We start from the raw sequence: 24,627 nt of genomic DNA, 5'->3' as shown, positions 1-24,627 counted from the left end.
TTAAAAAAAAATCCCGCTAATAACTGCCAATAAAAATATTACATTCAAGGCATGCGTATTATTGAAAATTGAAATGCGCTTGCGCGAACTAAGATGTCAACATTGTAACATAACCTCAAAAAAGTAAAAAAAAAAAATACAATGCGATTGCACGTGTTTTTGCCGTTTATTGACAAAAAGAATGTGATCGAAATTTATCACTTTTAATATTAAATAATACAATTATGTTTGTTCTTACCGAGTTTAAAGATACTGTTAAAATTCCACCGTGGAATTTTAAGAAAAAATTGAATGATTCCGTCACTGATGAATTAAATAGAAAACTTGCTAACAAGGTACGTAAAATATTTTTTTTATATTTATTTTATTCATTTTATTATTATTATAATTTTTATTTATTTATTTTCTTTTTATATTTTTCAGGTTTTTCCTAACGTAGGCCTCTGTATTGCTTTACACGATATCGAGAAGATAGAGGAATCCTACGTTTTTCCAGGAGATGGTTCGTCTCACACAACAGTCACCTTTCGTTTTATAGTGTTTCGACCATTTATGGAGGAAATATTGATTGGAAAAATTCGAAATTGCAGCATAGACGGAGTGCATGGTATTTTTTAAAAATAAATTAACTGTAAAAGTTCTTTTAAAAGAAATTGAATGTACGATTACTCTAATGGCAAAAATGAAATATTTCAGTGACTCTGGGATTTTTCGAGGATATTATCATCCCACCGAATAAATTACAGCATCCATCACGATTTGACGAAACTGAACGCGTCTGGGTTTGGGAATATGAAGTTGAAGGAGGAGATAAGCACGATTTATTTATGGACGAACGTAAATGAAATTTTTTATTTTACTCAGTATTTGAAAATAATATTCTTTTCAAAATTAACTTAATGAATTAAGCCCGAATAGTGTATTATTAATTATAATTATATCAATTATAATTATATTAAAATTCTTAAATCATTGTATTGATTTAAATTAACATTTTTACAGATGAAATTATTCGATTCAGAGTTTTTAGTGAAGTCTTCAAGGAAACTTCACCGTATACCTTAATGGTTTGTAAATTCATTTTTCTTCCTCCTTTTTTTCTTCTTCTAAATAAAAAATAGTTATGCAATTTGTAAATATTTGCTAAAACGAATAATTCGAAATTTTCTTTTTTACAGGGAGCTATCGATGAACCAGGACTAGGCTGTCTCACTTGGTGGGAAAACACTTGATCAGGTTTTTAAAAAAGAATTTCTAATAAATTATTAATTACGTCCTTATATTTAAGGATTTTAATTTATTTACTTTGCATTTTATATTTTAAATTGTATAGTATTACGGTAAATAACTAAGAGGTAGAGAGGGAGAGAAAATAAATAAAATAATAGATAATATCGACATTATTTTGACGTCGTAAAAATATCCCAAGGAAAAAAACTTGTTTTTCTTTCGAAGTCGAAAACACTTCAAAACTAGTTTTAATAAATTTTCCAATAAGTTAAATAGGTGTGTGAAGTTTTCAGTAAACGTTTGCAAATAGTTTATTAACAAAAATTCAACATTACGTTCTTAACGTTGCAATAATCCAAAGAAAAGGTAAATTTTAGTTTTTACTGTTTTTAGTAAATATTCGTTATATAAACGAAATAATTAGTTCTTCAAATAAACTTAATTAATTTTACATTTAATTTAAACAATTCATAAACAATTATTTCTTATTAAAACAATTGGTATAAATTGCAGAATTCAAAAGATGGCAATGAAGTACTCAACAATTTTCTTGTTAGTATTGTTTTTTAGTTTTTGTAACGATTCCTTTGCCATAAGTCCACCAAAAAATTGTAATGGTACGTTAATTTTTTAATTGAATTAATTAAAATTTTTTATTTTTATTTCCACTTTTTTATTAAACGAAATAAGCTTTGCTTTTGTTCCCAATCCTAGAGAAATTTCAATTTTCTTGTATTTGATTTGTTGTTATAAATGATTTTATTTTTCATTATAATAAAAATTTCAAATTAAGTAGACTGGATATGTAACCTTTTAAAAAAATAATTTATTAATAATTGTTTTTTTGTTTTCAATAGCAAATAGTGAGTGCGCAGCCTACTTGACATGCATTAACAATAAATGTATCAATGCTTGCATTAACACCTGTGCAACAAATGCAATCTGTCAAGTGAAAAATCACATTCCTATCTGTACTTGTCATTCAGGATACCAAGGAGATCCTTTCATAAAATGTAAAAAAATTTAGAAATTGGAAAACAATTTTTAAAAATCAAAAAAGTAAAATCAATTTTTTATTGATATTCTTCAAACTTTTTCCTATTTTTTCAACTCCAACGATGGGAGAATGAACAGGTTTTAAATAAATTCGAAATAAATCATTAATCACTTCTTTATTTCTTACGTATTTCTGTCTTATATCTGCTCGCTCTTAAAACTAAATTACTCTTCGAAATTGAGTCACAATGCGGCATGATATCCCGTACAGTGAAAACGATGTGTACACGGGCGTAACATTTGTTTTACTCTTTGTTTTTTTCTTTTATTATTATATCATTAAACGAAAAGTGTTCGGCAATGTTTTGTACAATATTTACAAAGGATATTGTTTTTTTTTCCTTTCTTTTTTTTGTCAACCCTCGAAAATTGCAATCACGCGCCCGAACACCGTTTGACTATACATCAAAGTCAAGATTTTCTCTCCATGAAATTTGACGACGATAGTCTCTCATTTTCTTTTTTTTTATCGATTTATTCTGAATGTCAAGTCTCTTTTTAGAATATATGACAAAACGTTTTGCAACAAAATACTTCTTTTTTTTAATATTTAAAATATTCATCGATTTTATGATTTTTTTTATCTTTCTTTTAAATCAACAACTTTCACACGTAAAATAATTTATCGGATATTATAATCTCGCGTGTTTTTTTTTTTTGCTAACGCCTAGAATGATATAGTGGAAAAAACTTAGTACGGGAGTACCTTAAGATTACAGAACACTAAGAAGATAAAAATGTAAGGTAGTTTGTAATAAAAAAATTTTCTTTTTGAAAATAGAAAAAGATTTTAAAGTTTATGTATTTAATATTCTTTAAAATCATTTCTTATTTTTTTAGACTGTCGAATAACAAAACTACCTTAATTTCATGGGAATTCAAATTTTATTTTTATTGAATAACTCTTTTCCGAAAAAAGAAAAATTATTAAAGCGATATTTAAAAAAAGGATTTTTTAATTTCCGGTTGAAATTCAACAACTTAAATGTGAAGTAAATTTTGAATTCCCATATACGATTATGAATTTACATATCTAAAATGACAAATGCAATTATTAATAAACATCAATCTTGAGTCACTTTTTTTTTTTTTTTGAATACAAGTCGTGTATTGTCAGATCGACCATTTTGTAAAACATCTAGGATTATTTGCGCGGTCCTTATTTTTACCGTACTTAAGTGCGACTATTTATTTATTTTTTTTCCCTCTAAAATTAAGCTTAATTATATATTTATGTATATTATGTATAAATTTGGTACAGAACGTCATTCAAAAATTTGTACAAATATATGAAAACCGCAGGCAACAAAATATTTATTGTTAGATTCACTCTATTATCTATTTAACAATCGTGAAGTTCAAACTGTCGGTAAAAACAAAGACCGCTTTACAAGATTATATTTAACATGCTTTGGAATGTGTTTCTTTTTTTTTCTTCTTTCTCTTTCTCTCGGTATTATGTTCCTAGATTGCCCCTCACAAACAAGCTACTTGACTAGCATGATTAAATGACATAATGGAGGGATGAGCATCAGTTTACAACAAAAATTAAATAAACTAATAATAAACAATATTCAAGAAATAAAATCGAATAAAAATGAAAAAAAAAACTAGATTTATCACAGTTCTAAATAGTGGTAATCACTGCACAATAATTATTTTCTATTGATGATTTTCCAATAAGTTGGATTAAATTTTCACCATAAGTTCTCAACAATTAAATTAAATTAAATTAAATGTTGAATTCAACTGAATTCAATAAATTATTTTTTTTATTAAATAAATTCACTACATTGAATTTTCTTTTACGAATTTCCAATAGTTATTTTTAATATTTGGGAGCACACGAGATAAATTCTATAATAATAATAATAATAATAAATTGAAATAAGATACGATAGAATTAAAAAATTATAATAATTGCACGTTCGTGAAAAATAACTATCAACTACGTTTAAAATCGTGTTGTTTCACACTGTCAAAAGCTAAATTTATTTATTTTTATATTGAATAGTTTCTTTTTTATTGGATTTCTCGTGTGGACGTTTGTTTTTTTTAAATCGGTCACTGCAAGTCATTTTCTCTAATTGTTAAAAGTTAATATTTGTTTTGAAGCTTTTTGTACTTTTCTTTTTATTTTAATTTCCAAACGAAGACTCTTTTTAGAGACGATTTTTTTAAATAAATAAACGCAATGTCAAAGTCTTTTCTTCAGTTCAGGTTCATTTATATGTTACTTACTCGATTATCAAACAACGGGGCAAATGTTCTCGCAAGTAATCGAAAAGTTCTCTTGATGTTCCGGGACAATTTGTCAGTTCTAATTCGTGGAGATGCCTTAATTGAATTAGACTTGATAAACCGCTACTTGATAACAGTGGACATCCTGAAAAAGAATTCATTTTTTTTTTAAATTATAATGAACTTCAAATTAATTTATTTTCACTTTTTAGTTTTTATTAACGTAATTAACTTAATTCCTTCTTTTTGACAATTAGAATTTCTTTCTTTTTTTTCATCAGTTTTAAAAAAAAATTGTATATTATTTAAACGGGTTGATATTTTCTAGTTTTATTTAAAATATTTATGAAATTTGTCTATATTATTTAAAATAGACGAGAGTGAATTTAAAAAAAAGTTAATATTTTTTTGCGAATTTCGTGCTCACCAGCAACAGAGAGAACTTGAAGGGATCGCATTCCGCACAAATGTTGAAGACCAAAGTCTCTAAGCTGAGAACACCATCTCAAGAACAATGCACTTAAAGAACCCATTGTTGAAATATATCCGACGCCAATATCCGTCACATGAACGCACCTGCGAAAAAATTTATTTTAGCACAACTTTAAAAGGCGCAAAAAAATCATTTTTGCTTATATTGCAAAAATGTTTACAACTTTCTTTGTATTCAAGCTTTTCTTTAACAATAACGAAAAACAATAGAAGCATTTCGACAATACAAAAAAAATAGAATACAAAAAATATTCTTCTGAAAATTAGAAAAATCCTTGCAAATATTTTAAAGAAAACAAATTAAAATATAATTATGAATAATAAAATTATAATATTTTATATTTTCATTTTTTTTTATTTTCATTCCTTTATTCATTTCCTTTATTCTTTATTTATTTTCATTTAATTTATTTATTATTTTATTTTCGTATTCTTATATTTTCAGTTTTTAATTTTCTGACTGAATTTTCTTATGTTTCCAATTTTGAATCTATACAAACAAAAATGTCAAATGTAAATTTTACGGAAAACGAATTTAATTTTTTTGTTTTAGATCACATTTTGCTTTTAAAATATCTCTTAACACATTTTACACAAAGTGGAATTGTAAATTCAACTAACGAGATTCTCAACACACAATTTACACACGATGGGTGTGAAAAGTTAATTTAATTTCATGCGTTTACTAACGTGGCATAGACTCAATTGGCTTCGACGAATTACACTATTTCTCGTGAGCAACAATTTACACATTGTGCAACACATATATCCTTAAATAGAAATACTTGGCAATATATTTTTCTTTTTCCACTAATGTGTTGATCGTCACAAACAAAAAGTAGCCGGAAGTTTACAAAATTCATTTTTCAAGTATTAATTTGATTATTCAAAAAAATATATATATGTCGATTTAGAATAAAAATTATCGAACGAGTTTTTACTCGAAAATTATATTATGAGAAGGTATCGATAATTAAATTATCGGGGAAATAAGTTTTTCCTTTCTTAATTTTCATTATCTTCGTTCTAATTTTTCCATTTTTTTTCTTTTCATTCTTTTTCAGTTTTTTTTCTTTTATTTTATTTTCATTTTTTGATTCTTTTATTTTCTTTATTATTTTAATTTTATTTTCATTCTTTTGTTCTTTTGTTCTTTTATTTTCTTACTTTCATTTCTTTGTTCTTCTATTTTCATTTTATTTTATTTTTAGTATATTATTCCTTTACTTTCATTTCCATATTCTATTTTTATTTTCTTATTCTCATTTTTCACTCCTTTATTTTCACTTTTCTTATTTTCTTTCATATTTTTTTCTTATTTATTTCCTATTTTTATTCTCCTACTTTCGTTTTCTCTTTGTTTTTACTTTCAATTTCTATTTCTTTCTCGTTTATTTACATTTTTGAAAAGAAGAAAGTAAATCTTCGTTTTGTATTTCGCACATGAAACAATAATTTCCGTCTTGTCTCTGTAAACGAGAGTCCGCTTAAATAGATAATAAATTTTTGCAAATATTACCTGTCCAGTGTGAGTTCCTCCAAGTGATTTAAGTCACAGGCAATGTACTCTAAAGCTGCGTCAGTAATTCTCGAACACCAACTCAAATCTAGCGAACGAAGTCTTGGCAAGTTTTCCGCTATTAATTCAACTCCATCATCCGTTACCTTGCTACATCCCGAAAGTGACAGAACAGTCAAGTTTGGCAACGAATGCACTGGAATAAAAAAGAAATTTTCCATTTTAATGAGAAACACATTTCGCATAAATGATGACACATTTTCGAAAGGGTATAGGGGAGAGAAAAGGAAAGAACTAAAAAATAAACTGGGTGACATCATTTTTCAACGCTCCCTATTTAATTAAATTACGCTCAGAAGTTAAATTAATTTAATTAAATTTCATAAATTTTTCTAAAAGAATATTTTTGAAAAATATTTTTTTTAAAATAATTTATAAATACTTAATTGAATTTTTCATTAAATTGGAAATTTTGAGTTTTGGAAGTTTAGAAATTTTTAGAGAGAAAAGAAATGTTTACCGATATTAACGACACCGTGATTAGTAAGTTCCCAGCAACTTTGAAGCCTTAGAATATTTAAAGAGGTGCTTTGCTTGGCGCTGAAATAACCGAGTGCAGCGTCTGTTACGTGATAAGCTTGAAGGGAAAATTCATAAAGGCTTGGTAGAAGTTGTGCCACAGCACCGACAGCTTCATCAGCTACATTAATGCAATCAGACAGTGATAATGAAACTATCCTCGGCGTTAAACAAGCCCAGAGACCGGCTTCTGTTATTTCATTACATCCGGCCAGTTCCAATTCAAACAATGCCTGAAATTAAATTTAAATACAAAACTCAAATAAATTAATTACAAAATTAATATTTCAAATTTTCCCAAAATCATTACCGACCAGAAAATAATTATTTTCCGACCATAATGATTAGAATTAGAAAAATTAGAAAAAAATTCTTTATTTTCTTTCTTGAAATACATTTAAAAATTTTCACCTGTAAATGATCGAGAAGAGCTTCTAAACCCCTGTCGGTGACTGCACAACATCTTAATGATAACGAATGAACGTGTCTTTGTGCTAAAGGAAAACCGTGCGTTAATTCTGGAATATCCTCGTCCGATGCTCCTAATAAAACAAGGGAATGGAAGCCTCTTCTAACTAAAGATGCGTAAAGTCGAGCACGCGAACTTGAAGCCATTGCCCGGGCTTCCCGACACCTTACGACTGGTACCAATCCTGCCCAAAGTCTTGGTCTCGCGTACAAAACATCCCGCCATCGAGTGCACACCTGGAAAAAATTTTTTAATTCATTGAAATTGAACTTTTTGACACTAATAAATTAATAAATAAAAAATACTAACTTCACTAATAAATGAATTATTTAAATAATTAAAAAAATTAAATAATTAAGTATTTAAATACTAAATACCGTAAATGCATTAACATAATTAATTATATTATAATAAATCGAGATATTCTGTCCTAACGTGAATTTAGGGCTTTTTGATTCCAAATTGTTTACCAGATAAAATTCTCATATCAAAAGTTTGATAAATAATTAATTTCTAAATAGAGTAATTAGTGTTTTAGTGAAATTAATTCCCTTAGAATTGTAACAATGACAAGATATTTATAGGACACGAAAATAAGTAAAGTATGGTAATTTTATCCAAAGTATTAAAAAAAATCGAATTCTTGAAAATTTTAAATAGTCTATAAAAAATTCATAATTTTTTTCTCAAATTGAAAAAAAAAATCCGTTGCAATTTTGCGAAATAATCAATTATTTTATCACATATTTTTGTATTTAAAAATTTGAATTCTCGTAGAACTTTTTTATAAGAATTGATTTCAAATAGAATTTCAGTTAAAATTTCAGAAAATATTTGAAGATTTGGAAGAATTGCAATTCTAATTTTAATCAAATTCCTAAAGGTTATTGAAAGTATTTTAAAATTTTAATTCCTGCTGGACAAATAAATAAAAATAAGTATTTAAATATTTATTAAACAAAAATTAATGAAAATTGAAAAATTTTATTTAAAAATTCTGAAGTTAGGTTTTTTATAAATTGTAATTAACATTTTTTTGAAAATAATTGAATTCCGGAAAATAAATTTAAAAAATTGAAAAAATAGGAAAGTTTCTCAAATTGCATTAAAATAAATTTTATATTTCAAGGAATTTTATTTTCTCACTTTGAAAAATTATTTTTAAATATGATTATATATTTTGAAGAATTGTAACTAAAAATTAGAAAAATAATTAAATTTTACAAAAAAATTTTTATTTGAATAATTAAATTGTTTTGTCAAATTTCATTGAAATAAATTTTATACTTGAAAGAATTTAATTTTATTACATATCTACTTTTAAAAATTGTTTTGAAATATAATCGTATTTTTTAATTATAATTGAAAATATAATCTTATTTCAAAAAATTATATTTTTTAAAAAATAATAAATTTGTATTAAATTTTAAAATAGAAAGTTTTTGTAAGTAACAATGGGCTTCAAAATTTTGGGCACGCGTGTAGTTATGCTAATTTAATAATAATTTAAATACAGTAAATAATAAATAAATAATCATAAATAATAAATGCAGTATTTAATCATCTACATTTAGTATTCAATTACTTAAATTCAGTATTTAATCATCTTCATACAGTATTCAATAAATTATTTAAATACAGTATTAGTGTAAAAAAATACTCTCTCGTGTATTATGAAAATATAAAAACAATTTTCAATTTATAGTTAAAATAAAAATTTAGTGGGGAAAAAAATTGTTACCTGTGCTAGAATTCTTCTTTCAGTTGCATTGAAATATAGAAAAAATCGACTCAAAAAATGATCGTCTTGTATAAGTTGTTCCCATGTGCATGGTGGTGTATACCCTCCAGTGCCTCCTCCTGCAAGTGGAACATTTTTTCCTCGATTTCTCGTTATTCTCATACGATTGGAAGCCGATTCAATTCGATTGTTTGTTAATGCTTTATTATTTCCCATATTACTTGTACTATTCACAGGTATTGGAACACTTCTGCTGGGTTTTTCTGGCGTTGTATTCGCATTATTTGCACTTTGTAGACTCGTATAAGCAACGGCTCCTCCTCCACAAAATACATTCGTTACACGTTCCATGACACTTGTCTTTCCACCACCTACAATTCAAAAATAGAAAAAAATTATTACAAATATTATTTATTTATTCTAGTTTAAGAAAAAAAAATCAAAAAAAAAGAAAGAAGAAAAATTCAAACTAATTTAGAGAGAAAATCGTGTTTTTATATTTTTTGCAAAATTCAATTTTTTCGATACTTTAAATATTGTGCATATTTCGAAATTCGAATTATCAAACCTTTCTTTTAAACTGCCGGAGAATTCTTTTTTGTGTTAAAAGCGAAGAGTTAATTCCAAAGGAAAATAATTTCACCTTTTGTTGTCTTTTGCTCTATAGTTTTATTCGATTTTCAAGTTTTAATTGTCATCATTATCTCTGTGAAATAAAATTGATTTTCAGTTTCTTTTTCATTAAAATGCAAGAGCAATTTGTTTTAATGAACTATTGAAGTTTGTTTGTGATATATTTTTTTTTAAATAATGAAATGGAGAAGCTTTCAATTTGTGATTCATTAGTTCAGAGAAGATTGAAGATGAAAGCATTTTTTTTTTTTTTTTTTTTTTTTTTTTTTTTTTGAAAAATAAATCCCATTTTTCTAAATAAATTGCATTTTTTTCTCTTGACAAAAAACTGATTTAATTTAGAGATTTCGAAATTAATTGTTCATGTTGCGAAACAATTGATTAAAACAACGTGACGAAATAGTCCGAAATTCCTGCTGATTTTATCAGTGGGCTTTCTACTCGGCATTTTGCCAAAATTTTTTCCTGGCTGGATTCTATTCAAGCTAGTTATCTAGCCTTGGAGGAAGTAGTGCGAACAGCGCATTTGAATCCTCCAACAAACAAGATCAAAAATAAAATTGAAAGACAATTCACAGTTACGATATATGTATATACATGTCCAAAATAATTGAAAACCTTTCTATATATCGATCTGACTGCGGCTTAGCAAACAAACAAACAACAAATTTAATAAAGAAAGCCACCGGTAAATCAATTTCACTTAGCTTCTCGGAAAATAATTTATTAAAATACAAATTCGAATAAAGAAATAAAATTACATAATATGTAAAAAAATCGAAAGAAATGAAAAAATAGAGCAAACGAAATAAAACTAACTGAATAAAAAAAAAATTCAACGAGTTTCTTGAATTAAAGACGAAGTCAAGAATTAGGTGCAGACTTTGCGCTCTAATAATAATTAATTACGCCTTTCCTTACAGTCGATCTGATAACATAGTGCCAAGACCTAAATTCAAAATCACGACTTATAGAGCAACAAAATTTTTTCCAAAAATATAAAAATTGAATTCTCCATCAAAATTTTCAATTCTCAAGCTAATTATATATTTGTTCTCTCTTCTTTTAAGAGAGAAATATAAATATTGAAATAGAATTTTGCTGTGAGAAATTGAACGTATTTCCACCTGCTGGCTGAAATCCAGGATTTGTCGACTCCCTCAATTATCCCTGACCGGATTTATTTCCGCTTTCAAATAAACGGTTTATTCGGAAGTCCAATCTTGTTACGGGAAGAAATTGGCGTTACCAATCCGCAAAGTAATAAAAAAAATTACGGCCTGTAATTAAATTCTAAAATTAAATCGACATTTTCAAATTAAAAAGAAGAAGAAGAAGGAAAAAATAATAAATTATATACTCGTTAAGGTGATGAGTGAAAAAAAATTCTATAAGAATATTTCTATTGTAATCGCATATTGTATTACTACCTGTGGGATGAATTTAAATTTTAAATTCAAATTAATTTTTATCAATAGAGTGGGTATGAGAATTTTAAATTATAATCCCAACTGCAGTCTCTCTCTCTCTCTCTCTTGATTTCTCCTGGGCATATTTTTTATTTAATAATACAAGGAATATAATAATTTAATAAAAAAATGAAAAAATAAAAAAATTGCTTTTTATTAAATAAAACAAAATTGTTTTCGTTGAACAGAATTTTTGTTAAATAATATTGTTTTCATTAAATATTTCCTTCAAATTCGTTAAATTTTGCCCTTAAAATTCATTTAAAAAATTGCTTTCGCTAAATAATAATAAAAATTTTTTCTGTTATATAATAAAAAAATTGTTTTTCATTAAATAAAACAAAATTTTTTTCGTTCAATAAAATTTTCCAAAAAAAAATTGATTTTATTAAATAATAAGAAATAATGTTTTCCTTGTCCGATTGTATTCGTTTTTGTTTATTTTTATAGAAAAATAAGAATATAATAGTAAAAAGTTGTCAATTATTAAATAATAAAATAAAATTGATTCCGTTGAATAATAAAAAGAAATTGTTTTCGCTAAATAATAATAAAAATTGCTTTCGTTAAATAATAAAAAAAATCGTATAATTTTTTTTTCGTTAAGTTTTATTAATTTTTCTAATGTTGTTAAATAATAAAAACAATTTCTTTCTTTATCTAAATGTATTTGTTTTTATTTTCCTGAAAATTCGTTAAATTTTGCCTTTAAAATTCATTTCAAAAAATTGATTTCGCTAAATAATAATGAAACATTGTTTCCTTAAAATAAAAAAAATTGTTTTTCTTGGCCGATTCCATTCGTTTTTATTTATTTTTATAGAAAATGAAGAAATTTATGTAGAAATTATTTTTCCAACCTCATCCAAGAATGGTCAAAAAATAATTTCTACATAAATTTATTATTGGATGGACGTAAAACTAACTAATATAAAAATAAGAAAATAATAATAAAAAATTGTCCTTAATTAAATAATAAAACAAAATTGTTTCCGTTAAATAATAGAAAAATTGTCTTCGTTGAATAATAAAAAAAAATTGTTTTCCTTAAATAATAAAAAAATTAATTCATTAAATGATAAAAAAATTGTTTGAATTATTTTTTTTCGTCAAGTTTTATTAATTTATTTAATTTCGTTTTATAATATAAAAAATTGTTTTCCTTCTTCAAATGTCTTCGTTTTTATTTTTCTTACAATGTTTTAATATTGTAAGGAAAATAAAAACGAAGACATTCGTTAAATTCTGACTTTAAAATTCATTAAAAAAATTATTTTCACTAAATAATAATAAAAAAAATAAAATTAAACATAATTCATGAATTATTCATTATTTTAGGGACAAAACGTGCAAGAATATAATAAACAATTTTTCTAGGTATTAAAGGTAGCATGTAATTTACATTTCTCAATGTTCTATTTCCTTGAACTCGAGAATATGAGTAATAATTGTAACGTCGATAAACCTAAAAAAATTCCTTTTTCCCAACCCTTTCACACAGTATTTTAATATTTCATTGAAATGGAATTTTAATCATTGAAAACAATTTTGTTATATATTTTTTTTTTGTTTTTGAAAAAAGGTCATTGAATTGCAATACTGCATTGCCGCTGCGCTATTAACTACACAGTATATGGCCCATGACAAGGGTCGATTGCACCATCTGATTGAAATTCAAGAGACGCAGCTTTAAATCGACCCATTAAAATTCTGCCTTCTGTCTATATTTAAAATTTAAATCCTGAAAAAAATCGATTTTTTAATGTCAAATTTGCACTAAAATACTGGTTCATGTTTTTCTATTGATTGAATAAAAGCTCTCGAACAATAGTGGCTCTTAGAATTTTTTCTTTTTTAATTATCAATGCAGACCTTCAATCTTCCCTTAAGTTTCAATCACGAATAATATGCATTAATCTAATTTGCTAATTTAATAAACTTGAAAATCTCTTCTTTTTTCGACAGTGATTTTCAATAATTTCTCTTTTTTTTCGTTTTCTTTCGATTTTTAATTTCGATATAACAAAAGAAATTCCCATTAGAAATTTGCTTGCAATTTTTCCCATTATCAACGAATTAGAAAAATCTTGTATTTTTTTATAATTTCTATTTATGAAAATTTTAATTCCGGATTTGAATTATTTGTTTTGATCGTTCAAATGAACGAATATTTTTTTTCTATTTAAATATTTTCAAAAAAAAACGACTTTCAAACAAACGACTATTTTGTTCTCTATTCAAATATTTTCAAAAATTACTAGAATAAAATTTTAAAAAAAATAATAACATTCATAGAAAGGAATTTTGTAAATTAACAAAAAAATAATTTCTAAAAAATTCAAATTCTAACGAAGAATAGAAAAAAAAATTCTTGTTTATTCGAACGTTCGAATCTTTATTTGAATTTCTGCAAAATTTCCGTTTTTGACAAAACATTTCTAATATTCTCTCTTTCCTTAATTTTAGAAAAATTTGCTAAGAAATTGAAGTGTAAAGAAAAATAGTCGAAGAAAGAAATTATCGACAATCATTCATTCTTTCTAGCCACGTAATCAAATAAGAATTTTTTAGGAACGTTTCAATATTTTTAAAATTGTATCCAAAAAATTATTAAATAAAATTCAGTACCTCGTTTAGAAAGTATTTTTTCTGATTCTGAAATAGAACTTCATTTTGAAATGGAATTTTAGATTATAATCTATATTTTGAAAAAAAGAAGTTTTCTTTTTTTTCTAAAAAGAAGAAAATCTTGTTTTAGGTATAAAAATGTAACTTCTTCTTCGTTCGTTTGTAACTGTTTTTAACTACGAGCATTTTTGAAAATTTTGCACACTTTCATCTTCCACTCAAGTGGATTATTCAAAATCAATAATAGCAAATAAAAAAGAAGAAAAAAATCGTTTATGGCTATAAAAAAATTTCTACAGTGTACGACACTTTATTTAATCCTCGCACTGCAGAGAGAGAGAGAGAGAGAGAGAAAGAGAGTCTGTAAATGATAAAAAGAGGGAGAGTGAGAGAGAGAGATAGTCAAGAGAAGAAAATATACAAACCATGATGTTTAGATGCTCGAAGTCCTAAGCCGTTGATCCTCTTCGTCAGCTCAGCGCTGGCTCTTTCAACGACTCCTTGCGCAGATATCGACGACATCTCAACTCCTTTGTCTCTCGTTTCTTATCTTTTCCCACCCCGAGAGTGTTACTTCACTCTACAGTCAAGAGTTGCCATGAGCGTTTACCTCGAGGAAATCGAAAACACTCCTCATAATTCACACCGAGCACCGCGGTTCTTGACGTTTTTCGTTTGACTTCACTCCTGATGACGAATGTTCATATTCAAGGAAACCAGATTCCGCCCAGCGATAGGCGCCCATCGATTTCCCTCGATGAACACACTTTTCTATTCCTTTCTTCCTTTTTCTATCCAACCCGAAATTTATAATTTATAATACAGATTTAAACTATATTGAAAATTCACTCTCAAATGTTTTTTTTTTGACTCCGAAAATAGAAAACAACTTTCCTCTGCAATTTCAAATTTTCGTTATAAATATTGATTGAATAAATAAATAAATAAATTTATCAAGTCTGAAAAAAATTATTTTTAATAGAAGAATTTTTTATGGATAATTTGGAAAAATGTTAACCGGTTGCACTGGCACTAACAGTGAATTTTGACCTCTTTTTTTCAGAGCGAATCAATATAGTTTAGTTCTATTTTGTCTGGATTATGTTCAAGTAATTGTAGATTTATGAAATTTTTTCTTTTTTTCTTTTCTATGTCAAATTTCAAAGTGTTCAAAAAGGATACTTGTGTGTTTACATGAAGGTGTGAAGCGTCGAGATTCATAAAAACAAGGGAGTTGCGCGGCTCGGCGTCGAGGTATAAACTCTTGTTATAAACCGTGGCTCGACAATAGAGCTCGGGGGTGGTTTGCGCGAGACTGAATCGATATTTGCACTGAACTTGTTCGGCTACCCCCCACTATTGACAAGCCAGTGGTTTCTAGAGCGAGCGTTGGGTAGATTTAAGGCACCCCAACTATTAAAACATGCGCGCAAACTCGCCATCTCCTAGGCCACTCGATTCATTTTGACTTCTAACCGCAGGCGAACCACTTTACACCAGTCTGACCCTTGACAAAAAACACACACATATTCATTTTTTCTGTGGGAAAAAAAAATTATTTTATTTCCTTCTTTAAATTAGAAAAAAAAAATATTCCCCTTAAATTAAAATCTGTATTTTATTTCTTTTTTTTTTAGTTTGAAATATAAATTATATCAAACTCATAAAACTTTACACCAAATTACTCACGTTACAATCTGTCTGTGCGGCTATAAATATTCCCTTTATTCTTTGCTTCAATGATGACCAAACAGTTACAGGCCGTTGACACTAAGCTACTATGTTGAAGGGTTCGCGTTAATTTCTTCTCTCTCTGATCTTTTTTTCTCTTTCAATATATATTCTTTACTTTTGAAATAAATTCCTTCTCGGGAGGAAATCCTTTCGAAATGAAAAAGTCGTTTCAGAATGAAAAAGTCGATTTAAATATTGATAAAGTCCTTGTAAAATAATAGTCCTTTTAAAATAATACTCCTTTCAAAATGATAGTTCTTCGAAAATAGTCCTTTTAAAATGATAGTTCTTCTAAAATAATCCTTTTAATAGTCCTTTCAAAATAAAAAAGTACTTTTAAATTTGAAAAAGTGCTTCCTTGATAAAAATAAACATTTTTTTTTTCTCCTGAATTGGTAAATAAATTTTTCTTGATTGTTTTGAAAAGTGAAAAAAACACTCTGGAATTAGGTAAATGATAGTATTAGTATTGTTTTTAAATTAAAAAATATTCTTTGAACGGATAAACCACATTTTCGAAAAAATGGGTAACATTTATTATTATGTTTATACATTATTGCACTGAGTGCAATAGTATTGTTTTGGATATTGCATTTAAAGGTCAATTAGACGATCTTCATTCCAGCCATTGAGTTCTCCATGAGCTTGAAAATTAAAGCAAATTTTCTTAGTTTATTGCATTATTATTTTTAACAGTCGAACTTTTATTTTCTCTAATTATAAAAAAATTACTTTAAGATTACTATCAATTCAATCTAGTAAAAAAATCATCAAAGTTCGACTGTATTTTTATATTTTCAATAAAGATTTAGAAATTTTAATAAGTAAAAAAATATTTTTAATAAAAATACTTTTAAATAAGTAAAGTTTATTTTAAGTAAAAATGCTTTCTCTTTAATGAAACATACCTTTAAATCCCACACGACAAGTTGACCGTCTAAACTGCTTGTACTGAACCTTGAATTGGATAATTTGCGAACGCAAGTAATTGTATTTTGGTGAATGCTATCCAGAGCACTGTCGTTGTTCTCCACTCTCGCTTGACGATCGAGCGATTGAAATTTCCTCATTGCTGATAATCCTGCGGCACCTTTCTTTTGTGTATTATCCAACTTCGATGCGAAGTAAATTTGACCATTATCATCGATCGAGTACAACATTGGCATACAATTATGACCCTGTCGATTTTGTATTTTTTAATTAGAATCTTACAAAATTATATTTTTTATTATGTGAACCGAATTTTTTTTCTCTTACCGCTGCGATAATCGAGTTTGATTCCACCCACGTACAACTTAAAAATGGAAGATGTTCTGTATATAATCTCACAACTGCGTTTCCTTTCGTGGCATCTGCAACGCATATTGAGGAATTGTGTCCAACCCAACAGATTTTATTTCCACACGGACTGAATGCTACAGCGTGAACCCATCCGCCTGGAAGAAAATTAAAAATCGTAGATATAAATTTTAGAAAATGAATAAAATTGATAATAAACAAAAAAAAACTATTAACCTCCGTTTAGCGAGTTTGAAAATTCGACAAATAATTTTCCTAAAGGTTCATTGCTTCCCCAGGCACTTTCATAATGTCGATCCTCCATGTCCTTGATACAAGCACTGAAAATTCGAACTTTATAATCCGTTGATCCTGCGACTAGCACTTTATTATTTGGATGCCAATCGATTGCAGTTACCGTTGAACGTAGAGGACGTTTTATGTGTTTCGACACCCACCAATTATTCTCCGAGGCGAAATAACAAACGGAAATAATTCTATCGCCAGAACCAACTGCGAATTTATTTTCTAAAAGAAAACGAAATTCGTTTGTAAAATTTTATTAAAACTTTCTTTTACTAAATACTGAACTATTAATTATTATTTAACGCAAGGAAAATTTATTCAATTTCAAAAATCGTATATTTACCTAGAGGTGACCATTTAACACAAGTAGCAGCTCGATTTGTTCGCAGCAAAACCCACGCGGGATTCCATTTACCACTCTCGTCTTGTGTCCAAACGAAAGCATTTTTATCAGCCGCGCAAGTGACAATTCTATTTGTCTTTGGAGCCCAATCAATTCCAGTTACCCGTTGATCGTGTTCTTGCATCACTTGAAATTGCTTCCATCCCATTGATTGATGCTTATAAACGTGAACCTCATTATTGTTTGGCGATACTGCTACCTCTGTAATTCAAAGATAATTTTCAATTCAAATTGTTTTGTTTTTTTTTATATTTAAAATTAAAAAGTTACAAAAATATACAAGTGACAAATTAACTTTTTTCCTATTAAAATTAGAGAAAACCAAAAACGGGCGAAATAATGTTGCATTGCTATTTCGCCCGTTTTCCCCCACTTACTTATTTTTCATATCGGGCGAAATAATTTACTCTTGCTATTTCGCCCGTTTTCCCCCCCACTTACTAATTTTTCATGACGGGCGAAATAATTTACACTGTGTTTAAAAAATTTATACATAAAAAAGAACTAAATATTGTGGCGATTGATAAAAATTTGTCAAGTATGATAAAGCATAATCTTATCGTAGAACACAATTGTACAAACCAGTTCTATCTTTATTCCATGCGTGACAGGAGACAGCATCTAAACCAAAATTATACACTTCCGTCATTTTTTTTCAAAACTTGATGTCAAATATTAAAAAATTCCACTCAATTCAACAAAATTTCGCAAATATTCTTTAAAAAAAACGTGTAAAAACTATTTTTCTTGTATGAATCATATAGGAGTATTCGCTTGGGTGCGGCCAACGACCCGGTTCTTTTTTAACCGAAATTAATGAAATTCGATGAAAATTTCGGGACGTTGGAAAATTCGTGGACTATGGTCAGTCTACACGAATTTCCTAATCCCTTCAAAACTTTTGTGGTTTTTATGTATCCACCAAAAACGGTGGATTTTATTTCTGACAGCTCATGTACACCAAATAAACAATAGGTTAGGTTGTGCAAATTACTAATTAGGTAAGGTTAGGTTTCACCGGGCAGGGTTGGAAAGGTTGGAGAAACTTTCTTTAAAGGTATGTTCATACCACTTTCTAAATGCATCATAGACTTTTGGAAACTCACCCAAACTATTCTCGAAAAGACGAGATGAGATGAGATAGAAAAGGATAGAAAAATCAATATCTGTTTTTTTCTATCTCATGCTTTGCGTTCGCGAACCTATTGTGAGTTGGCCTTAATGCTAATTAAAATCCATATGACATTTGAGGTTATGTTATGACAGAGTCGACAGAGTCGACAGAGTAAACAGAAAATTCGAAATTTTTGAAGAAAATAATATGCAATATTATTGTATTGATTTTTCAATCAAATGTAGAACATTTACAACAAAATTTTTAATTCTAAATAATATTTTACTAAGTGAAAGAGCTCTGAGTTACAGTTAGTCACCTGTCAATTCTGTCAGACTGAAGTAGACGTTGGCATGACCACCTGAATATTTAATGAATTTTTTCATCTACTTGTCATACACCCATTTAATAACATACTGTTTATTGTTACCTTCCAATAGAAGAAATTAATTTAGTCCTTAATTAATTATATATATCATATGCAAATGTTTCTGTAAAATACTTTCAACTCATTAATGAAAAATGGAAGTGAAACCGAAAAGCGATCAGCTTTTGGCACTAAAAGGTATCCTTTTATATTATTTGATTATTATAGACCTTTTTCTAATACGTAGAAATAAATTATTTATTTTATTTAATATTTTTTTAAACATTTGTATATTTAATAGATTCTTATTATGATTCAAAAAGCTGTGTTTTTTGCTTATTCTTGTATTGTACAATTTTTAAATTGTGTGTTCTAATTATTGTTACATAATATTAGGATAATAATATTGTTAACAACAAATTAGAATATATGTTAATACATTAATAACAGTAATTTTTGTTTGAATTTATACAAACAAAATAAGTAAAAATGGTTACACGGTTTTTCGTTTATTACTTAATTTTTCATAGTAATAATTAATTTTGAATTGAAATTAATTGTTTTTAATAGTTATGCGTTTGACGAGACCAACTCTTGCCAGTCCAATTGTTGTCACTTGTGATGCCACAGATCTGCCTGGCAACACATTAAACAATGAATTAAAAGATAATTGCACAACTATTCAAGGAATGGAAACTCTCGCCATTGGTCAATTTATGGTTTTTCCTCAAAGTTTTGGGTATGATTTTTAAATTTTCAATTCTAATGTATAATTGGATTGATAATGATTGTAAATGATTTTTTACAGAAATATATATTTAGGAGAAATTTTTTCATGTTATCTATGTGTACATAATGGTAGCAGTCAATTGGTAACAAATATCACAGTAAAGGTGAGTTTAATTAATATTTAATTATTTTAATATATTCTTTACTTAGGTGTGATAGTTTTCACTTTCTTTTCTATCATATAAAATAAAATTTATAAATTTAAAAGGCGGATCTTCAAACTAGTACACAAATTATTCCATTATCAAATCATAAGGAAGAAATTAAAGAATTACCTCCAAACAAAACAATCGATGAAGTCATTCATCATGAAGTTAAAGAAATCGGAACTCATATGTAAGGAAAAAATAATTAAAGAATTTCATTAACATCGCAAATTGTTAATTATTTTAATTTTATTAATATTTTTTCAGACTTGTATGTGAAGTGACTTATACACCAGAAAATGCAATTGGCCAATCGCTATCGTTTAGAAAGTTTTTCAAATTTCAAGTTGTAAAACCCCTTGACGTAAAAACGAAATTTTTTAATGCTGAGGTAATTAAAAAGAATAAAATCTTGCGAAATTTTCTAATAAATTATTAAATTTCTTAATTTTTACTTGTATTTTAGTCTGATGAAATTTATCTTGAAGCTCAGATTCAAAATTTAACGGCTGGACCGATTTGCTTAGAAAAAGTTTCTCTTGAATCTTCACATTTATTTACAGGTATTGTGTCACGTTGATTTTTTGATTTTGGTTTCCGAAATTTGAAATTCAATACAATTTTTTTTGATAATTTCAGTATCATCGCAGACGACAAACGAAGAGAATGAATCTATATTCGGTAAAGTGAATTTATTGGATTCGCAGTCTAGTCGACAGTATCTTTATTGTTTAAAACCACAACCGAGTTTATTGAAGGATCCAAAAATGATGCATAATGCAACGAATATCGGAAAATTGGACATCGTTTGGAGAAGCAATTTAGGAGAAAGGGGTCGCCTTCAAACTAGTCAATTGTCACGAATGGTTAGTACTTTAATTGCTTTTGAAAAACAAGTTTAACTTTTTTTCCAGATTTAAATTAAATTTCTTTTCAGGCTCCTGACTACGGCGACCTTAGAGTAACTTTCAAAGACATTCCTAATGATAATCAACTCGAGGATCCAATTAATTTTAAATGTCATATCGTTAATACTTCGTGAGTATAGATTTTTTTTCTTAAATCTTGTAATCGTTTTTGGTCGCATATTGAAAAAAATCATTTTTTGCAGAGAAAGAAATATGGATTTACAAATAAATTTACAATCCAATAGTTCTATAGCTTGGTGTGGAATTTCCGATAAGTTGATTGGCCCCCTCAAACCTGGAGAATCAACCTACATTCCTCTGTGCTTAATTCCCTTAAATGTGGGACTCATTGTAAGTTTATAAATTAAAATTTATCAAACAATCAATTTACGAAGTGACAAAATTGTCAAATTTTCAAATTTTCAGAACATTTCGGGTTTACAACTAGTGGATACATTTTTGAAACGAGTCTACGATTATGACGATGTAGCACAAATTTTTGTAAATCAAATTCCCTCGAATGATGAAGATGATGATAATAAAAATTCATTGGAGTAAATAAAGGTATTTATAAATATAAGAAGTTTTATTGTAAATAGACAGAAGAAAATATAAACTGAAGAATAATTATGTGTAAATTATTTTTAAATATAAGCATCGAGAGAAGAAACTCGTTCGGTTTCTGTTTGAGCTCCCACAGCGCAAGCCAAAAGAGTTTGAATATCTTGCGGCTCATTCCCACCGAATACATAGCCGTTTGCTTTGTCGATTTCATTTTTTACTTTTAAAAGCAATGCCTTATTGGACACATCCAATGGTAGAAAACTAACTAAACTGTACATCTCGATCACTTCCACTAAAGCGGCATTCAGCTTTTTGTATCTAAAAAATAGTAGTAAAGAAATTATAATCGAAATGTTTAAAGACAAAAGTGTCAAAATTTTGAAAAATAAAATTTTTTTCATTATCAAATAAATAAAAAAATTAGTAATTAAACTAACTTCATTTTGCAAATATAAATTTTTGACGTACTTTGCTGTTAAAGGATCCTCGTCTAGTTTCTCTAGAAGATACTTTAAATCGAGAACATCTGTGTAAAAATCAAGATTAAAATCCAATTTATCACTGAAGCGTTTCAATTCGTCTAATTTTGTCATTATGTTGACATGCGGTAGACCTAAATTTAGCATTGTACTTGTACAAACCATTAGCGAGGATAAATATTTCCCTGTAAACATTTAAGAAATATTTCGAAAAGTTCCTAAATTTACAATTTACTAAATTATTATTAGTATTCACGTAAATTATTTCTTACTATAAATTACTATTTTCGTAAATTATTTTCAAAGTAGAAAAAAATATTTAGATAATAGAGAATTTTACCAGGATCACTGCAATGATGAGAATCAATTAAATTAACGCTGCATAATCTTAGCAAGTTTTCGGTTAATTTCGTACTTATTGAATTCATCGATTCATGATGTGTATACAATTCCACCTGAATAATGTAAATATAATTAATAGACATTCGAAAATAATAATAATTAAATAAGTAAATTCACGGTTGCCACAAAAATTTAATTTTTTCTTTCCCTGACTTTTCCAAAATTCAATTATTATCTAAAATTTTAACTGAAATTAATTTTTAAATCAATTTATATTAGAAAATTTTACGAGAATTCTATTATTTAAATACAAACATGTATAATTTATTGAATGTTTCTCAAAATTGAATTCTCATAAAGAACTTTATCAACAAATTTTTAAATAATTGAATAATTGAAATATAGGAAACAATACAAATCACAATCAATATTTAAAATTAAAAAAAAATAATCACCTGTCCGGGGCAGTCCAATAAAAAGTAATGATCCTTCAAACTAAGTATTCTCTTAATGAGCCAATCAATATTCGCTTCTAGAAATTCCATACAATAAATCAGAGCACCATTTGGTCCTAATTTATGAATTGACATCACTTCGTCAAGTTTTATTAAATCCGCAATGTTTATTGTTGGAGTGTATTCCATATTTTCGTTAGCTGGATCTATACATCACGAATACATGAAAAAAATAGTAGAATAAATTAGTTTTTGAAATTGAAAAATGAAAATTATCCAAAAATACGTTACCAATGTTTACAATAGCCACTTTTCTTCCCAAAGATTCAAGAAATTTTCCCATTGCATTGCAATACGTTGTTTTTCCACTTCCTGGCGGACCAATAACTAACTGACCAAATAATAGACTCATGTTTCTTTGTCTAAATTTTCCCAAAAGGATTTACCACGATTTAATTTTATTCAATACGCTGACAATTTTTTTGATAAATTCGGGACTATAATCTTTCAAAGAAATTGTTAAAAGAAGTGTTCGGTCAATATTTGTTTGCTCGGCTATAAATCTTGCTGCCGCGTGAATTTCCGGCGCGTCAGTACCTAGTATAGTTCTTAAAAAAATGCATTTTGATTAAAAATATAAATTTGAATTTATCAATATAATATTAATTTAATAATAAATATAATTCTAATTCTCACTAACTTTGTACTATAAACGTCGCTGTTGAATTCTCTCAGACCAGATTCCTTTTCAACTGTAATGAAAGATCCAAACTTTTTATATTGAGTGAGAATTAAAAAAATTCGATTGCTGAAAAGGAAAATTTCCCTTGATTAATTTGATCCAATTTAAAAATCGTAGTTTATTAAAAATTTTCCTTGTTTTGAACGTTTAAATGAACGAAATATTTTTTGTGCTCCAATATTTTTAGAAAATACTAGACAGAAAGAAGAAATATCGAAATTAATTAATTCGTAAGAATTACTTTACTTTAATTATTAATTACTAATCAACTATATTAATTTACCTGAAAATTGGGTCTTAATTATAAAAAACAATAACTTGCAAACAAAATTCAAATTAAAAGATGTAATAAAAAAATTTTCGTTCATTTGGACGTTCCAAACTTTAGACATTAAAAAATATTTCTTCTTTTTAATTACCTGTAAATTTTAAAACAAATGTCCGTTTTATTACCATCAATTGTAACAGAACATGATTCGTTTGTAGTCATTTTATTTCTCTTTCATTTATTCGACTTTAATAATCTGTAAATCATTGTCAAAATTATAAGAAATTTATTGAAGAAGAATTATAATATTCTTAAAGAAATAAAGTAAATTAAATTTATAAGTAAAATATAATCGTAATTGTAGGTTTCAGTGATATTTTTATTATAATCATTGCAAAAAAAGTATTAAAATGATTCAACTTTGCTTATTTCTGAATGAAACATAAACATGAAATTATTGTAATACAAAATACAAAATATTGAATGCGTAAAATATAAATAAATACCTTTAGTACTTGATTATCAGTAGAAAATTTGTTTTTTACTTTTAATCCTTTTACTTTTCTATTTTTCCGGGTAAAAATAATTAAAAACGTTAAAAACTATTTAACATTCAAGGAGGTCGAGGTTAACAAATAAAGCCGGGTTCATATGGTTATTTCTCTACATTATTTG

The 24,627-nt window shown here is 27.0% G+C and overlaps 5 protein-coding genes across 9 annotated transcripts; 2 read left to right on the top strand and 3 right to left on the bottom strand.

The window, feature by feature from the left end:
* Positions 1–98: 98 nt before the first annotated feature.
* On the top strand, positions 99–2,394 carry LOC122511128 (DNA-directed RNA polymerase III subunit RPC8). Of its 3 annotated transcripts, none has more exons than XR_006302490.1 (7): positions 99–335; positions 424–607; positions 697–837; positions 1,003–1,067; positions 1,179–1,236; positions 1,744–1,847; positions 2,088–2,394. XR_006302490.1 is itself a non-coding variant. In XM_043626193.1 (6 exons), the coding sequence occupies exons 1-5, from the start codon at positions 225–227 to the stop codon at positions 1,230–1,232; spliced, it is 555 nt and encodes a 184-aa protein (XP_043482128.1). In that variant the 5' UTR covers positions 99–224; the 3' UTR covers positions 1,233–1,236; positions 2,088–2,394. The 3 variants fall into 3 exon arrangements, 1 of the variants encoding a protein (XP_043482128.1); XR_006302489.1 differs by having other exon boundaries at positions 1,179–1,596; XM_043626193.1 differs by lacking the exon at positions 1,744–1,847.
* Positions 2,388–16,140, bottom strand: LOC122511126 (F-box/LRR-repeat protein 16). Of its 3 annotated transcripts, none has more exons than XM_043626191.1 (9): positions 15,747–16,140; positions 14,483–15,564; positions 9,896–10,033; positions 9,328–9,698; positions 7,529–7,822; positions 7,059–7,350; positions 6,539–6,734; positions 4,955–5,103; positions 2,388–4,672 (listed from the first exon to the last, which is right to left on the bottom strand). In XM_043626191.1, the coding sequence occupies exons 4-9, from the start codon at positions 9,676–9,678 to the stop codon at positions 4,524–4,526; spliced, it is 1,431 nt and encodes a 476-aa protein (XP_043482126.1). In that variant the 5' UTR covers positions 9,679–9,698; positions 9,896–10,033; positions 14,483–15,564; positions 15,747–16,140; the 3' UTR covers positions 2,388–4,523. The 3 variants fall into 3 exon arrangements, with proteins under 3 accessions (XP_043482126.1, XP_043482125.1, XP_043482124.1); XM_043626190.1 differs by lacking the exon at positions 9,896–10,033 and having other exon boundaries at positions 14,483–14,848; positions 15,240–15,564; XM_043626189.1 differs by lacking the exon at positions 9,896–10,033 and having other exon boundaries at positions 14,483–14,848; positions 15,252–15,564.
* Positions 16,141–16,284: 144 nt separating this feature from the next.
* Positions 16,285–18,780, bottom strand: LOC122511127 (actin-related protein 2/3 complex subunit 1A-A). The gene is made up of 6 exons (XM_043626192.1): positions 18,361–18,780; positions 17,719–17,979; positions 17,307–17,597; positions 17,049–17,227; positions 16,700–16,969; positions 16,285–16,435 (listed from the first exon to the last, which is right to left on the bottom strand). The coding sequence occupies exons 1-6, from the start codon at positions 18,425–18,427 to the stop codon at positions 16,397–16,399; spliced, it is 1,107 nt and encodes a 368-aa protein (XP_043482127.1). The 5' UTR covers positions 18,428–18,780; the 3' UTR covers positions 16,285–16,396.
* Positions 18,781–19,012: 232 nt separating this feature from the next.
* LOC122511123 (trafficking protein particle complex subunit 13) lies at positions 19,013–21,729 on the top strand. The gene is made up of 10 exons (XM_043626186.1): positions 19,013–19,457; positions 19,830–19,998; positions 20,068–20,152; positions 20,257–20,384; positions 20,462–20,585; positions 20,661–20,757; positions 20,834–21,060; positions 21,132–21,232; positions 21,306–21,453; positions 21,529–21,729. The coding sequence occupies exons 1-10, from the start codon at positions 19,415–19,417 to the stop codon at positions 21,658–21,660; spliced, it is 1,254 nt and encodes a 417-aa protein (XP_043482121.1). The 5' UTR covers positions 19,013–19,414; the 3' UTR covers positions 21,661–21,729.
* On the bottom strand, positions 21,670–24,597 carry LOC122511124 (GPN-loop GTPase 2). The gene is made up of 8 exons (XM_043626187.1): positions 24,459–24,597; positions 24,104–24,208; positions 23,643–23,750; positions 23,234–23,550; positions 22,943–23,148; positions 22,486–22,600; positions 22,135–22,330; positions 21,670–21,984 (listed from the first exon to the last, which is right to left on the bottom strand). Exons 4-8 carry the CDS (start codon positions 23,352–23,354, stop codon positions 21,747–21,749), a joined length of 876 nt encoding a protein of 291 aa, XP_043482122.1. The 5' UTR covers positions 23,355–23,550; positions 23,643–23,750; positions 24,104–24,208; positions 24,459–24,597; the 3' UTR covers positions 21,670–21,746.
* Positions 24,598–24,627: the final 30 nt, after the last annotated feature.

The sequence above is a fragment of the Leptopilina heterotoma genome, unplaced genomic scaffold, assembly GCF_015476425.1.
Source record: "Leptopilina heterotoma isolate Lh14 unplaced genomic scaffold, ASM1547642v1 Lhet_80, whole genome shotgun sequence".
NCBI lineage: Eukaryota > Metazoa > Arthropoda > Insecta > Hymenoptera > Figitidae > Leptopilina > Leptopilina heterotoma.
This window is presented reverse-complemented; position numbering and strand designations above follow the sequence as displayed.

Coding starts and splice junctions, on each gene's coding strand:
- LOC122511124 (XM_043626187.1), bottom strand. CDS start 23,354: ATGAGTCTATTATTTGGTCAGTTAGTTATTGGTCCGCCAGGAAGTGGA. Junction 23,149..23,233: donor AGTGGCTATTGTAAACATTG/GTAACGTATTTT, acceptor CGTGATGTATAG/ATCCAGCTAACGAAAATATG. Junction 21,985..22,134: donor GAGGATCCTTTAACAGCAAA/GTACGTCAAAAA, acceptor ACTATTTTTTAG/ATACAAAAAGCTGAATGCCG.
- LOC122511126 (XM_043626190.1), bottom strand. CDS start 14,579: ATGTCGTCGATATCTGCGCAAGGAGTCGTTGAAAGAGCCAGCGCTGAG. Junction 7,351..7,528: donor CTCTTCTCGATCATTTACAG/GTGAAAATTTTT, acceptor ATTTAATTTCAG/GCATTGTTTGAATTGGAACT. Junction 5,104..6,538: donor GAGGAACTCACACTGGACAG/GTAATATTTGCA, acceptor ATTTTTTCGCAG/GTGCGTTCATGTGACGGATA.
- LOC122511127 (XM_043626192.1), bottom strand. CDS start 18,427: ATGACGGAAGTGTATAATTTTGGTTTAGATGCTGTCTCCTGTCACGCA. Junction 17,598..17,718: donor TGTTAAATGGTCACCTCTAG/GTAAATATACGA, acceptor GTTTTCTTTTAG/AAAATAAATTCGCAGTTGGT. Junction 16,970..17,048: donor CAAACTCGATTATCGCAGCG/GTAAGAGAAAAA, acceptor CAAAATCGACAG/GGTCATAATTGTATGCCAAT.
- LOC122511128 (XM_043626193.1), top strand. CDS start 225: ATGTTTGTTCTTACCGAGTTTAAAGATACTGTTAAAATTCCACCGTGG. Junction 608..696: donor CAGCATAGACGGAGTGCATG/GTATTTTTTAAA, acceptor GAAATATTTCAG/TGACTCTGGGATTTTTCGAG. Junction 1,068..1,178: donor CTTCACCGTATACCTTAATG/GTTTGTAAATTC, acceptor TCTTTTTTACAG/GGAGCTATCGATGAACCAGG.
- LOC122511123 (XM_043626186.1), top strand. CDS start 19,415: ATGGAAGTGAAACCGAAAAGCGATCAGCTTTTGGCACTAAAAG. Junction 19,458..19,829: donor TCAGCTTTTGGCACTAAAAG/GTATCCTTTTAT, acceptor TGTTTTTAATAG/TTATGCGTTTGACGAGACCA. Junction 19,999..20,067: donor GTTTTTCCTCAAAGTTTTGG/GTATGATTTTTA, acceptor GATTTTTTACAG/AAATATATATTTAGGAGAAA.